The sequence below is a fragment of the Phacochoerus africanus genome, chromosome 16, assembly GCF_016906955.1.
Source record: "Phacochoerus africanus isolate WHEZ1 chromosome 16, ROS_Pafr_v1, whole genome shotgun sequence".
Classification (NCBI taxonomy): Eukaryota; Metazoa; Chordata; class Mammalia; order Artiodactyla; family Suidae; genus Phacochoerus; species Phacochoerus africanus.
In genome coordinates, this window is record NC_062559.1 from 14194373 (window position 1) to 14208395 (window position 14023).

Sequence of the window (14023 nt, forward strand, 5' to 3'; positions counted from 1 at the left end):
AAAAAAAAGAACACTTTCCTGAGATAGAATCTTAGATGTTATTTGCAGTGTGGGATATATTCCTCTTAAGGACGGCAATCCCAAGAAGTGCATTAAAATGAAATGAAAATAAACCATTTGAAAAGTTGTATGAACATGACCTATAGACAGGGAACAATAGTTGCAGAGCACTCTTTGAAAACTGGTGTGAAGTTTAATGCCATCTCAGTAAAATACTTCATTCTTATGGTCAACGTAATGTTTTATTTTAAAGTAACTTTGCATAAATTAGGATATGTACCTTCAAGATTATAATTAGCACTGAATCAATATTTGAATCAACAGTAACCAAACATGTTTTTGGAGTCAGAGAATTCCCAGTAATCTGCAATTTCCACTATAAACAGCAAAACAAATATAACTTAAGATATTAGCCTAGGTACCAAACTGTATTTTATAGCAACATGTCTCACTATGTACCCACCATCTTCAGCTAGATAAACCACAGTGTCTTCCTTGGAGTCTGGGTAAAGGGGTCCCATCTCCAGGCCTGTTGGGATGTACACTGGCTCAGGAAAAGAAGGGGTCCAATCTGGAGAAAAATAGAAACCATTATTTGAATATGACGTCAAAAGAAAATGAGAAAATTTATTGTATATTTTCAAATTATTCATTGGTAGACCTAGGCTAACATTTAGTGTTTTATGTGAAGCTGGATTTTATCAAGGGTTCATTGGAAGTAACAATAAGCATGGTCACACTTTCACAAAACCCGTAACATTCCATTTGCAACTTGGTTCTAAATTATAGTTGAGTAGCTCATGCTTATTTGTGTCACTGTCATCATAGATGTTAAACTCAAGTTTCTATTTCTCTTGAATGCTTGATGCCTTCCTAACCTACCTCTGGGAATCTTCCTCCACCTTTTATTCTCTTTCCCTGCATCTTCAGCCTTCTGCTTGATAATGGTTTTTCCCTAAGCTTAAATACATGGGTCAAGTTTCTTTTGTCTCCTCAGAGGAAGGCTAGCCTTGGAACCCCATTTTTGTCTTTACCTAGACCAGCTTTCCTTCTCTTCATTATAATTTTAGGACCAAATTTTTGACCAGGACCTATCTGATTGGAAAAAAATGACTTCATGGCCCAACTACTCTAGCTGTTCCCACTTTTTAGTGGACAAGTATTTGATGATGACTAATTTTCTTCTTTTATTGCTGACTGATATGTGTCAAACTATGTTTTGGCTCTGGGAATAAATATTCTCCAATAGAAGGAGCCAGCCTGGATGATCTCAAATACATTTATTGAAATTAAAAAAAAAAAAACAACAACTGAGTGATGAGAAACAAGTATCTCTGGACAAACATGTTTTGGGGATTTCATGTACAACTGCTTCAGCAATAGCAGTGTATGTGACACAGTGAAGAGGGGTCATGTCTAGCTACAGAAAAAACACGGACTAGAATACTGATGCAAATATGCACCACTGTACATTGCAGGGTTAAATGAACAACACACAACCAAATAAACCAATAATAAATAAAGCAAATTGAAATTTCAAAGTGAGACCCTCACTAGTTGAAAATGTAATCAATTCAAACCAAAATTAATCATGAACTTTTAATGTAGCATTTTTCTGAAAATTTTGGGAATTTCAGCTATTTGCCTTGCTTTTTTTTTTTTTTTACATCTTGATATATAAAGCCATATATATGCCCTTTTAAAAACAGTACAGCAAACTCATTTAATATCATCAAATATATATCAAACTCATTTAATGTATCAAACTCATATCATTTTCTCACTTAGATTACATGGTTATTTTATTTTTTTCTCTCTTAAAAGGAGCCTGCTTGGCTCAGAAAGGAATTAACCTAATGTCTGTGTACAAATGGCATATGATTTGCTCTCTGTAAACTTTGAGACTACTTTAGAAAATCTATTGATAACTTTCTATATCATTTAATGCTTTTAAAATTAATTAAAATTTTAATTTATTTAAAATTTAATTAAACATTTTATAGAAATTCTTTGGGCATTGATTATAAAAGGCATTCCTTTCCCAAAACTGATTTATGCCCCATTTTTCAATGATGAATAAAAGGCTCAGATAAGTGATGGGTCAGATCATGGGCCACTGTTTATTCCTACAGAGATTGAACTCTAAGCCATTCTGGTATAAGTGTTAATTAACTTTTCCTACATAAGAACCTTATTCCAAAACTTAGTGACATAAAACAACATTTATCTTAGCTGGGTGATTCTTCTGGTACTGGTTAGGTTCACTCATGTATCTTAATCAGCTGCAAGTTTGGCTGATCTAGGACAACCTCAGCTCATCTTCACTACACTTTCATTATCCATAAGCTACTCTAGGAATTGCTTTTTTTTTTGTCTTTTTGCCTTTTCTAGGGCCACTCCCACAGCATATGGAGGTTCCCAGGCTAGGGGTCGAATCAGAGCTGTAGCCTCTAGCCTATGCCAGAGCCACGTCTGCGACCTACACCACAGCTCATGGCAATGCCCTTAACCCACTGAGCAAGGCCAGGGATCGAACCTGCAACCTAATGGTTTCTAGTCGGATTTGTTAACCACTGCGCCACAATGGGAACTCCATGGACAGGGTTTAAGAGAAAGCAAAAGTGTATAAAGTCTCTTGAAGCCTAGGTCAACACTGGCATGCTATCATCTCTGCCACATTCTGTTTGGCTAAAGCAAGTCATAGGCCATCTCAGATTCAAGACATGGGGCACGAGAGTATACCTCTTCATGGAAGAAAATGCAAGATGTTATTTCAAAGGGTGAGGATTCATGGATGGAGAATTGTGAACACTTTCTATTTTTTTAATTTTTGGTCTTTTTGCCTTTTCTAGGGCCGCTCCTGCGGCAATATGGAGGTTCCCAGGCTAGGGGTCAAATCGGAGCTGTAGCAGCTGGCCTATGCCACAGCCACAGCAACACGGGATCCAAGCCACATCTGCGACCTACACCACAGCTCACAGCAACGCCAGATCCTTAACCCACTGAGCAAGGCCAGGGATCCAACCTGCAACCTCATGGTTCCTAGTTGGATTCGTTAACCACTGCGCCACGACAGGAATTCCGTGAACACTTTTTAAATTGAGTAAAATTTATATATTACAAAGAATGCAATGTACGGATTTTAATTGTACACTTCAAGTTTGAATTTTAAATAAATAAATAAATATATATATATATATGCATGTATATATGTAATCATATAACCAATACGCTTATCAAGATACAGCACATTTTTATCATCCTGGAAAGGTCCCTCTTGCCCTTTCCCAGCTGATCCCTACCACCCACCCACCTCCAAAAACCACTGATTTCCGTCACCATAAACAAGTTTTCCCTGTTCTACAACTTGTATCTACAACTGTAATCATATATTAAGTAGTCTTCTGGTTTTGGCCGCTTTAACTCAGTGTAATGTTTTTGGAATTCATCCATGTTGTGTTTACCAGTTTTTCATTTTCCTTTTTTACTGCTGATGTCTGCCACTATATGGTTATATGATAGTTTCGTTATCCATTCTCCTACTGATGGACTTCTGAGTTGTTTCCAGCTTTTGGCTATTGTGAATAAAGATGAAAATGAAAATTCCATGTAACTATTTTTGAGGACATATATTTTTATGTCTCTAATATTAATCTAGGAGTGGAGCTGCTGGTTACAGGATAGTTACGTATTGTCCTTTATTAAAAAACAAAACAGCTAAACCTTTTAAGTGGTTACAAAATTTTACACTCTCACCAACAATTTATTAAAGTTCCATTGTTCTGCATTATTTGGAGTTGTCAGCTTTTTAAAATTAAAAGCTTTTGCCATCCTAAATATAAAGTCGTATCTCACTGCAACTTTAATATTCATGTCCCATGTTGAACACTTTGCCATATGTTTCTTAGTCATTATATTCTTCCTTTGATAATGTTTGCTCAAGTATTTTGCATATATATATGTGTGTATGTGTGTGTGTGTGTGCACATGTGCGCACGCGCGCGTGTGTGTGTGTGTGTGTGTGTGTAGCTTTTTGGGGCTGCACCCTCAGCACATGGAAGTTCCCAGGCTAGGGGTCAAATCAGATCCACAGCTGCAGGCCTACACCACAGCCACAGCAACATGGGATATGAGCCACATCTGCAACCTACACCACAGCTTATGACAACACCAGAGCAAGGCCATCGGTCAAACCTGCATCCTCATGGATCCTACTGCTGAGCCACGATGGGAACTCCCATCACTCATTTTTTAACTAGGATTTTTTCTTCTTAATATTGATTTGTAGAAATTCTTCATATATTCTGCATACAAGTCCTTTGTCAATACATGTTGGGAATATTTTCTTACAGACTGGCTTGCCTCTTCATGTTATTAACTGTGTCCTTGGTGAAAATTTACAATTTTGAAGATGTCAAATTTCTTTATTTTTTTCATTGCATCCTTTTTCTTTCTGGATCTTCTCTAAGGTATTACTGCTTTATCCCATGGTTATGAAGATAAAATCCTATGTTTTCTTCTTGGAGCTTTAAAATATTGACTTTTACGTTTAGGCCTATGACCTATCTTGAATTAATTTCTGGTATATTGAGTGAGGTAGAGGTAAAGGTTTATTTTTTCTATGTGAATAACAAGTTATTACAGTACAAATTATTGAAAATACTTTCCTTAGGCCTACGTGATGGCTTTGTGCCTTTGTTAAAAATCATTTGGTTATGAATGTGTTAGTCTATTTCTGGACTCTATTCTGTTGCACTGATACATGTATCTTTTTTTGCCAATTATTTGTGCTCACTTTTTAACTCTACCAAAACATACTTCTACCCATAACTCACATGGCCAGAAACAAACTAAATATTTAAACAAGATGCTTATTAGAAACCACACTTATGAAAAGTACAAAAACAAAGAAATACAGTTCAATGCTTTATCACAAAGCAAACAGCACTTAGGTTAGGAAATATTAAATTATGGAGAAGATCAAGATGGCAGTAGAATAAGACCTGGCACTCACCTTCTCCCAGACACATCAAAAAAACCCATCTACATGTAGAATGATTCACTCAGAACATCTACTGAATGCTAGCAGAAGACCTTAAAGCTGCAAAAAGGGCAAGAAGCCCTCCATGTAACTGGTTAGAACAAAAGGAAAAAAGAGAAAAAAAAGTAATCAGGATGGGACTAGCACTCCTGAGAGGGAGCTGAGAAAGAGAAGAGGAACCCACACCCTGAGAAGCCACGTAACCAACGGGGAGATCAGCTGAGATGGAGGGACCTCAGAGTTGCAGAGAAAAAGCACAGCAGCTGGACTGAGGAGGGCAAAGCAGAGTGAGAGATGCACAGATCATCTGTACCACTACCCCCAGAGACCACAGTCTGAGATGCACAGATAGGGGCCAGGAGCTGAGACTCCGGCTCTGGATATCAGTTCCTGGGAGAAGACTAGGCTTGGCTGTGTGGAGACAGCCTGGAGGGCTAGGGAGTGGTGCACCATGGGCTGGGCAGCTGAGCACCAAAGCTGAGGAAACCCGGGAGGAGGTCTGGGCTCACAGGAGAAGCAAGGCACCACTGTCGGGGAGGGCAAAGAGAGGAGGGGTGGACCGCCATAGGAATATCTTTCCCTGTGCATGAGTGGACTCTCAGAGGGCAGGGCACCTCTGGCACAGACCATGGGTAGCAAGATGCCACTTGCATGGGCCACAGGTGACAGGGCGCCTCTTGTGTGGGCTAAGGGCAGTGGGGTGCTAAGCATGACACGGCACCTCTTGCATGATCTGCAGGTGGTGGGAGCAAACCACAGCAGTCGTCTCAAAACCAGAGGGGGAGCATGGTCCACAACCACTAGGGGTTTGTGAACAGGCTCAGTTGTGGTCCCAGTCACCTCAGAGGTCAGCAAAAAAGAGGGCACTGCAACCAAGCACCATCTTTTGTTGCTCTCCCCTGGGAATAAACCCACCCTTCTACTACCATTGGCATCACCTACACTTGCCTGATCACTCACTTCCCAGGGCCCTGCAACTAGAAGTAGCCTGTACCACATTCCTGCAGGTCCTTGCCACCATTAAGGGCCCAGGCACCAGGCACTAGCTACTAGCCCTGACTATTGCCTCCATCTCCCTGGAAGTATGCAAAGCACCCTAAAGATAAAAAATAAGTTCTCGCAAAATACCTAGGGGCACTCATGCATATAAATAGCTCTCCAAGACTACAGTAGTTGTTTTCTCTAAACTCACAGAATAAGAAAAATATAAGCAAAATGAAGAAGCTCAGGAACCATCCCCAGTTAAAAGAACAGGAGAATTCACCTCAAGGAGCAAATAAAGAAACAGACCTCTACAGTCTAATAGACACAGAGTTCAAAAGGAGATAGTGAAAATACTGAAGGAATTAAGAGCAAATATGAAGGAATTAAGAGCAGATATGAACTGTAATGCAGATTACTTTAGAAAGGAACTAGAAAATATTAGAAGGAACCAAGAAAAATTAGAAAAATTCATTTGTAGAGATGCAAGCTGAGTTAAAGGCACTGAAGAACAGAACAAATAATGCATAGGGACGAATTAGTGACTTGGAAGATAGAATAATGGAAATCACCCAAGAAGGACAGCAGACAGAAAACCAAATGACAAAACATGAAAGCAATATAAGAGATCTATGGGATAATATGAAGCAGGCCAATCTATGTACAATAGGGATTCCAGAAGGAGAAGAAAAAGAAAAGGGGATTGAAAATATATTTGAAGAAATTATGGCTGAAAACTTTCCAAATCTAAAGATAACAGATATCAAGATATAGGAAGCAGAGAGGACCCCAAACAAGTTGAACTGAAACAGGCCCACGCCAAGTCACATTATAATACAAGTGGCAAAAGTTAAAACAAACAAACAAACAAACAAAAAAAGGCAAAAGTTAACGAGAAGATTATAAAGGCAGCAAGAGAAAAACAAAGACAATTATAAGGGTATCAGCTGATTTCTCTACAGAAGCACTACAGGCCAGAAGAGAGTGGCAAGACATTTTCAAAGTTCTAAAAGGGGGAGTTCCCATTGTGGCGCAGCACAAATCAATCCAACTAGTATCCATGAGGATGTAGGTTCAATACCTGGTCTTGCTCAGTGGGTCAGGGATATGACGTTACGGTGAGCTGTGGTGTAGGTTGTAGATGCGGTTCAGATCCCACGTTGCTGTGGCACAGGCCAGCAGCAGCAGCACCAATTTGACACCTAGCCTGGCAACTTCCATATGCCATAAGGGCAGCCCTAAAAAAAAAAGTTCTAAAAGAGAAAAATCTGCAGCCTAGAATATTCTCCCCAGCAAGAATTTCAGTTAAAATAGAAGGAGAAATAAAGATTTTCTGCAACAAACAAAAACTAAAAGAATACAGCAATACTAAACCCATCTAAAAGGAATGCTGAAAGGCCTCCTCTAAATAAAAAAGAAGAAGAAATAGGATGGAGGAAATCACAATTGGAAGGCAATCATTTAAACAAGCCAATATACAGATCTAAAAGGAAAAAAAAACCTATTGTAAAAGCAACAATAAACACAAAGAACAGCAAAAGGACAAACATGAAGCAGTTAAAAAAGGACACCATAAAATCATAACAGATGAGGAAGGAAAGTAGGAAAATCTAGACTTTTTTTCAGACTGTGTTTGAGGCTACATGGCTATCAGGCTAAAGCAAGCAGATATAGGAAGAGGTTAACATACTTGAAAAACAGGGCAACCACAAATCAAAACCAAACAGTACATCCACAAAAACTAAAAAGAAAGGAGACAAGCATAAAATAAAAGATAATCATCCAACCAAAATAAGAAAGGAACAAAGGAGAAACATAGAATCATCTGGAAAACAAATTTAAAAATGGCAATAAATAAATATTTATCAATATTGCCTTAAATGTCAAAGGACAGAATGCTCCAATCAAAAGACGTAGAGAGGCAGATTGGATAAAAAAACAAGAACCTACAATATGCAGGAGACCCACCTTAGGGCAGAGGACATGTATAAATTGAAAGTGAGGGGATGGAAAAAGGTATTTCATGCAAATGGAAAAGATAGGAAAGCAGGAGTTGCAATACTCATATCAGACAAAATACTTTAAAATGAAGACCATAAAGAAAGACAAATAAGGACATTATTTAATGATAAAAGGATCCATGCAAGAAGAGGATATTACAATCGTCAATATATATGCCCCTTACAGGAGCACCCAGATACATACAACAAGTACTAACAGACATAAAAGGAAAAAATGATGGAAATACAATAATGATAGGAGATTTTAACACCCCACTCACATTAATGGACATATCCTCTAGACAGAAAATCAATAAGGCAACAGAGATCCTAAATCATATAATAGAAAAGTTAGGACTTAATTGGTATTTTCAGGACATTACACCCAAAAAAATTAGAATATACATTCTTTTCAAGTGCACACAGACATTCTCAAGGACTGACCACATACTGGGGCACAAAACTAACCTCAACAAATTTAAGAATACAGAAATTATTTCAAGTATCTTCTCTGACTACAATGGCATGAAACTAGAAATCAACCACAGGAAAAGAAATGAGAAAAAACTGACAACATGGGGACTAAACAACATGCTATTTTAAAAAAAACCAATGGGTCAATGAGGAAATCCAAAAGGAAATTAAAAAATACCTCGAGCCAAATGATAATGAAAACACAACACAACCATCCAAAATAAACGGGATGCTGCAAAAGCAGTGCTTAGAGGGAAGTTTACACCATTACAGGCCTTGCTCAAAAATGAAGGAAAGTCTCAAATCAATATAACTTAACCCACCACCTAAATGATTTAGAAAAAGAATAATAATAAAAAAAACCCCTAAAGGCAGCAGAAGGAATGAAATCATTAAGATCAGAGAGGAAATCAATAAAATAGAGATTCAAAAAACAACAGAAAAAAAAATAAAACCAAGAGCTTGTTCTTTGGAAGGGCAAACAAAACTGATAAACCTCTGGCCAGATTCACCAAGAAGAGGAGAGAAAAAACTCAAACAAAATAAGAAATGAAAAACGAAAATCTCAACAGATACTGCAGAAATACAAAAAACCGTAAGAGAATACTATGAACAATTACATGCCAACAAATAGACAACCTAGAAGAAATGGACAAATTTCTAGAGCCTACCAAAACTGAATCAAGAAGAAATAGATTGGAGTTCCCATCATGGCTCAGTGGTTAACGAATCTGACTAGGAACCATGAGGTTGTGGGTTTGATCCCTGGCCTTGCTCAGTGGGTTAAGGATCTGGCATTGTGGTGTAGGTTGCAGACATGGCTTGGATCCAGCGTTGCTGTGGCTGTGGCGTAGGCTGGCGGCTACAGCTCTGATTCGACCCCTAGCCTGGGAACCTCCATATGCCACAGGAGCAGCCCAAGAAATGGGAAAAAGACAAAAAAAAAAAAAAGAGAAGAAGAAATAGATCAACTGAACAGACTAATCACTAGAAATGAAATTGAATACATAATAAAAACACTCAGTACAAACAAAAGTCCAGGACCAGATGGCTTCATGGGTGAATTCTACCATACAAAGAACTTAAAAAGAATGACATAATGCCATTTGCAGCAACATGGATGGAACTAGAGAATCTCATACTGAGTGAAATGAGCCAGAAAGACAAAGACAAATACCATATGATATCACTTATAACTGGAATCTAATATCTAACACAAATGAACATCCCCTCATAAAAGAAAATCATGGACTTGGAGAAAAGACTTGTTGCTGCCTGATGGGAGGGGGAGGGAGTGGGAGGGATCAGGAGCTTGGGCTTATCAGACACAACTTAGAATAGATTTACAAAGAGATCTTGCTGAGTAGCATTGAGAACTTTGTCTAGATACCCATGTTGCAACAGAACAAAGGGTGGGGGAAAAAAATGTAATTGTAATGTATACATGTAAGGATAACTTGATCCCCTTGCTGTACAGTGGGAAAATAAAAAAAAATTTTAAAAAAAGAACTTACACCCATTCTTCTTAAACTTTCCTAAAAGGTTGAAGAAGAAGGAACACTCAATGTCTGAAAGATTCTATGAAGCCACAATCACCCTACTACCAAAACCAGGCAAAGATACTACCAAAAAAGAAAATTACAGGCCAATACCTTTAATGACTATAGACACAAAAATTCTCAACAAAATTTTAGCCAACTGAATCCAACAACATATTAAAAAAAATCATACACCATGACCAGATGGGATTCATCCCAAGTTCACAAGGATGGTTCAATCAATCAATGTCATACACCACATTAACAAAAGTCAAGAACCACATGATCATCTCAATAGATGCCGAAAAAGCATTTGAAAAAATCCAACATCCATTCGTGATAAAAACTCTTACCAAGTGGGTATAGAGGGAACATACCTTAATATAATCAAAGCCATTTATGACAAACCTACAGCCAATATGCTACTCAACAGAGAAAATCTGAAAGCCTTCCTGCTAAAATCTGAAACAGGATAAGGATGCCCACTCTCACCACTTCTATTCAACAGAATATTGGAAGTCCTAGCCACAGCAATCAGACAAACAAAAGAAATAAAAGGTATCCAAGTTGGAAGAGAAGAGGTAAAACTGTCACTCTATGCAGATGACATGATATTATATATAGAAAACCCTAAGGACTCCACACAATAACTACTAGATCTGATAGACCAACTCAGCAAACCAGGAGGACAAGAGATTAACATTCAAGAATCGGCTGCGTGTCTGTACACCAACAGTGAAATATCAGAAAAGGAATGTAAAACACACACACACACACACACAGAATACATAGGAATAAACCTGACCAAGGAGGTGAAAGACTTATATATTGAGAACTATAAAATATTAATCAAGGAAATTAAAGAGGATTCAAAGAAATGGAAATATATCCCATGCTGTTGGATTGGAAAAATATTGTTAAAATGGCCATACTACCCAAAGCAATTTATAGATTCAATGCAATGCTATCAAATTACCCATGACATTTTTCACAGAACTAGAACAAATAACCTGAAAATTTATATGGAACCATAAGACCCAGAGTTGCCAAAGTAATTCTGAGGAAATAAAAGAAGCAAAAGACATAACTCTCTCGGATTTCACATAATACTACAAAGCTACAGTAAACAAAACAGTGTGGGGGTGGTATAGAAACAGACATTCAGATCAATGCAACAGAATAGAGACCAACCTACCATAAAACTCCTAGCAGAGAACACAGGCAAAACATTCTTTGACAAACATTGTATTGGAGATCCCATCGTGGCTCAGTGGTTAACGAATCCAACCAGGAACCATGAGGTTGCAGGTTCAATCCCTGGCCTTGCTCAGTGGGTTAAGGATCTGGCATTGCAGTGAGCTGTGGTGTAGGTTGCAGACGCGGCTCGGATCCCGTGCTGCAGTGGATGTGGTGTAGGCCGGCGGCTACAGCTCCGATTAGACCCCTACCCTGGGAACCTCTATATGCTGTAGGAGCGGCCCTAGAAAAGGCAAAAAGACAAAAAAAAATAAAATAATAATAATAATAAAAATAAAAAAATAAAAAATTGTACTAATGTTTTCTCAGGTCAGTCTCCCAAGGCAAAAGAAATAAAAACAAAAATAAACAATTGGAACCTAAATGAACTTACAAGCTTTTGCATAGCAAAGCAAAGTATTAAAAAAAAAAAACCTGAGGAGTTCCCATTGTGGCTCAGCAGAAATGAATATGACTGGCATCCATGAGGATGCAGGTTTGATCCCTGGCCTCACTCAGTGGGTTAAGGATCCAGCATTGCCATGAGATGTGGTGTCAGAGACATGGCTCAGATCTGGTGTGGCTGTGGCTGTAGCCAGTGGCTACAGCTCTGATTTGACCCCCCCTAGCCTGGGAACTTCCATATGCCACAGTTGCGGCCCCAAAAAGACAAAAAACAAAACCAAACAAAAACAACCCTGAACAGACAACCTACAGAATGGGAGAAAATATTTATAACAATGCAACTGACAAAGGCTTAATCTCCAAAATATACAAACAACTGACACAACTCAACAACAAAAAAAGCAATCAACCCAAGTGAAAAATCAGCCAAAGACCTAAATGGACATTTCTCCAAAGACTTATCAATAGCCAGTAGGCACATGAAAAGATGCTAAAAATAGCTAATTAGTAGAGAGATGCAAATCAAAACTACAGTGAGGTACCCCCTCACACTGGTCAGACTGGCCATCATTAACAAGTCTACAAATAACAAATGATGGAGAGAGAGTGGAGAAAGGGTGCCCTCCTATACTATTGGTGGGAATGTAAATTGGTACAACCCTATGGAAAACAGAATGGAAGTTCTCCAGAAAACCAAAAACGGAATTATCATATGATCCAGCAATCCCACTCTGGGGCATATATCCAGATAAAACTGTAATTCAAAAAGATACATGCACACCTATGTTCATAGCGGCATTATTCACAATAGCCAAGACATGAAAACAACCTAAATGACCACTGAAAGATGAATGGATTAAGATTTGGTACATATACATAACTGAATATTCAACCATAAAAATAACAAAATAATGTTACTTGTAGCAATATGGATGCAACTAGAGATTCTCATACTAAGTGAAGGAAGTCAGAAAGAGAAAGACAAATACTATCATAATATTACTTATATGTGTAATCTAAAACGTTACAAATGAATCTATCTACAAAACAAAAACAGACTCACAGACATAGAGAACAGATTTGTGGTTGCCAAGAGACAGGGAGGAAGGAGTTGGAAGAACTGGGAGTTTGGGGTTAGTAGATGAAAACTATTATATTTAAAATGGATAAGCAGTGAAGTCCTACTGTATAGCACAGGGAACTATATCCAATGTCTTGGGATAAACCATGATGGAAGATAATATGAGAAAAAGAATGTATATAAAATGTATTACTGGGTCATTTGACTGTACAGCAGAAATTGGCACAACACTGTAAATCAATCATACTTTAATAGAAAAAAACAAAAAACAAAGACCTACTGTATGGGTCAGGGAAATCTATTCAATATTCTGTAACAATCTATATGGGAAAAGAATCTAAGAATGAATGGAGATATATATCTCTCTCTCACACAAACATACTCACATAACTGATTCACTTTGCTGTCCATCTGAAACTAACACAACATTGTAAGTCAATTATTCCCCCAAAAAAATTAAAATAAATTTGAAGTTCAGATAGACACAAAAATTTACTGACTGATACGCTTAGATTCATGCATTTCATTGAATGTAGAATTTACCTTAAAATAAAAAAAAATCATAAAGAAAGAAAACTTTACAGGTGAAAATGTAAGAATGCCTATAGTTTACTTTGAAATACACTGAAAATCTACAATGGTATGGTAAGTATAGACAGGGATGGATATTTTGCTATGTATGTGATAAAGAAATATTACAAATTACTGATAAAAAACCTAACTGGTGGATCCTGGATGTTTCTATATAATCCTTTTAATTTCTCCCTATTTGAAAATTTTCATAATATTAGGTAAAAATATTAGGAAACAAGAAGTTAAATACAGAACAAGAGGTTAAATAACAGGAAAAAATAAGCCTAAATGAATTAAATGACCACAAAATCATAAATTAATGAGTTAGAAAACAGCACAGCAGAACTAATAAATATATTTGAACACTGATTCTTTGACAAAACTAGTAAGATTAGCCTCACTAATATAATCAGGGAGAAGAAAATAAGAATGCATAAATACTCACCATAAAATATGAGAATAAGGAAAAAAATCTCTCATGTTCAAAGGAAATTATAACAATTACAAGAGAATTCTTTGCCTAAATCTATGGAAGTAAAAATTCTTTATGAAAAGCACTTATTTTTCTAGGAAAATACAAATAACCAAAACTATTCCTGGAGTAGATAGAAAAACCTAAACTAACAAAGAAGAAACATAAGTTTGATAATAAAAATACTCTTTGTAACTCCAAAAACAACAAATAATAGATATG

General features: G+C 37.3%; 1 protein-coding gene and 1 long non-coding RNA gene across 8 annotated transcripts in view; one reads left to right on the forward strand and one right to left on the reverse strand.

Annotated features, from left to right (window-relative positions):
- Positions 1 to 14023, forward strand: part of LOC125117381 (uncharacterized) — a 125947-nt gene that overhangs the window by 78185 nt on the left and 33739 nt on the right. The gene's annotated exons all lie outside the window — the stretch shown is intronic.
- The window catches only part of AGBL3 (AGBL carboxypeptidase 3), a 100608-nt gene that overhangs the window by 63659 nt on the left and 22926 nt on the right, over positions 1 to 14023 (reverse strand). For 4 of the 7 annotated variants that reach the window (XR_007132605.1, XM_047763202.1, XM_047763198.1 and 1 more), the window contains exon 5: positions 464 to 571. Coding sequence is in view for 5 of the 7 variants with exons in the window: in XM_047763202.1 (XP_047619158.1) it covers positions 464 to 571 (108 nt within the window). In the remaining 2 variants the exon portion in view is untranslated. Of the gene's footprint in view, positions 1 to 251; positions 572 to 14023 lie in introns of those variants that run through there. The other 3 variants (XM_047763201.1, XM_047763200.1, XR_007132606.1) reach the window with 2 other exon arrangements.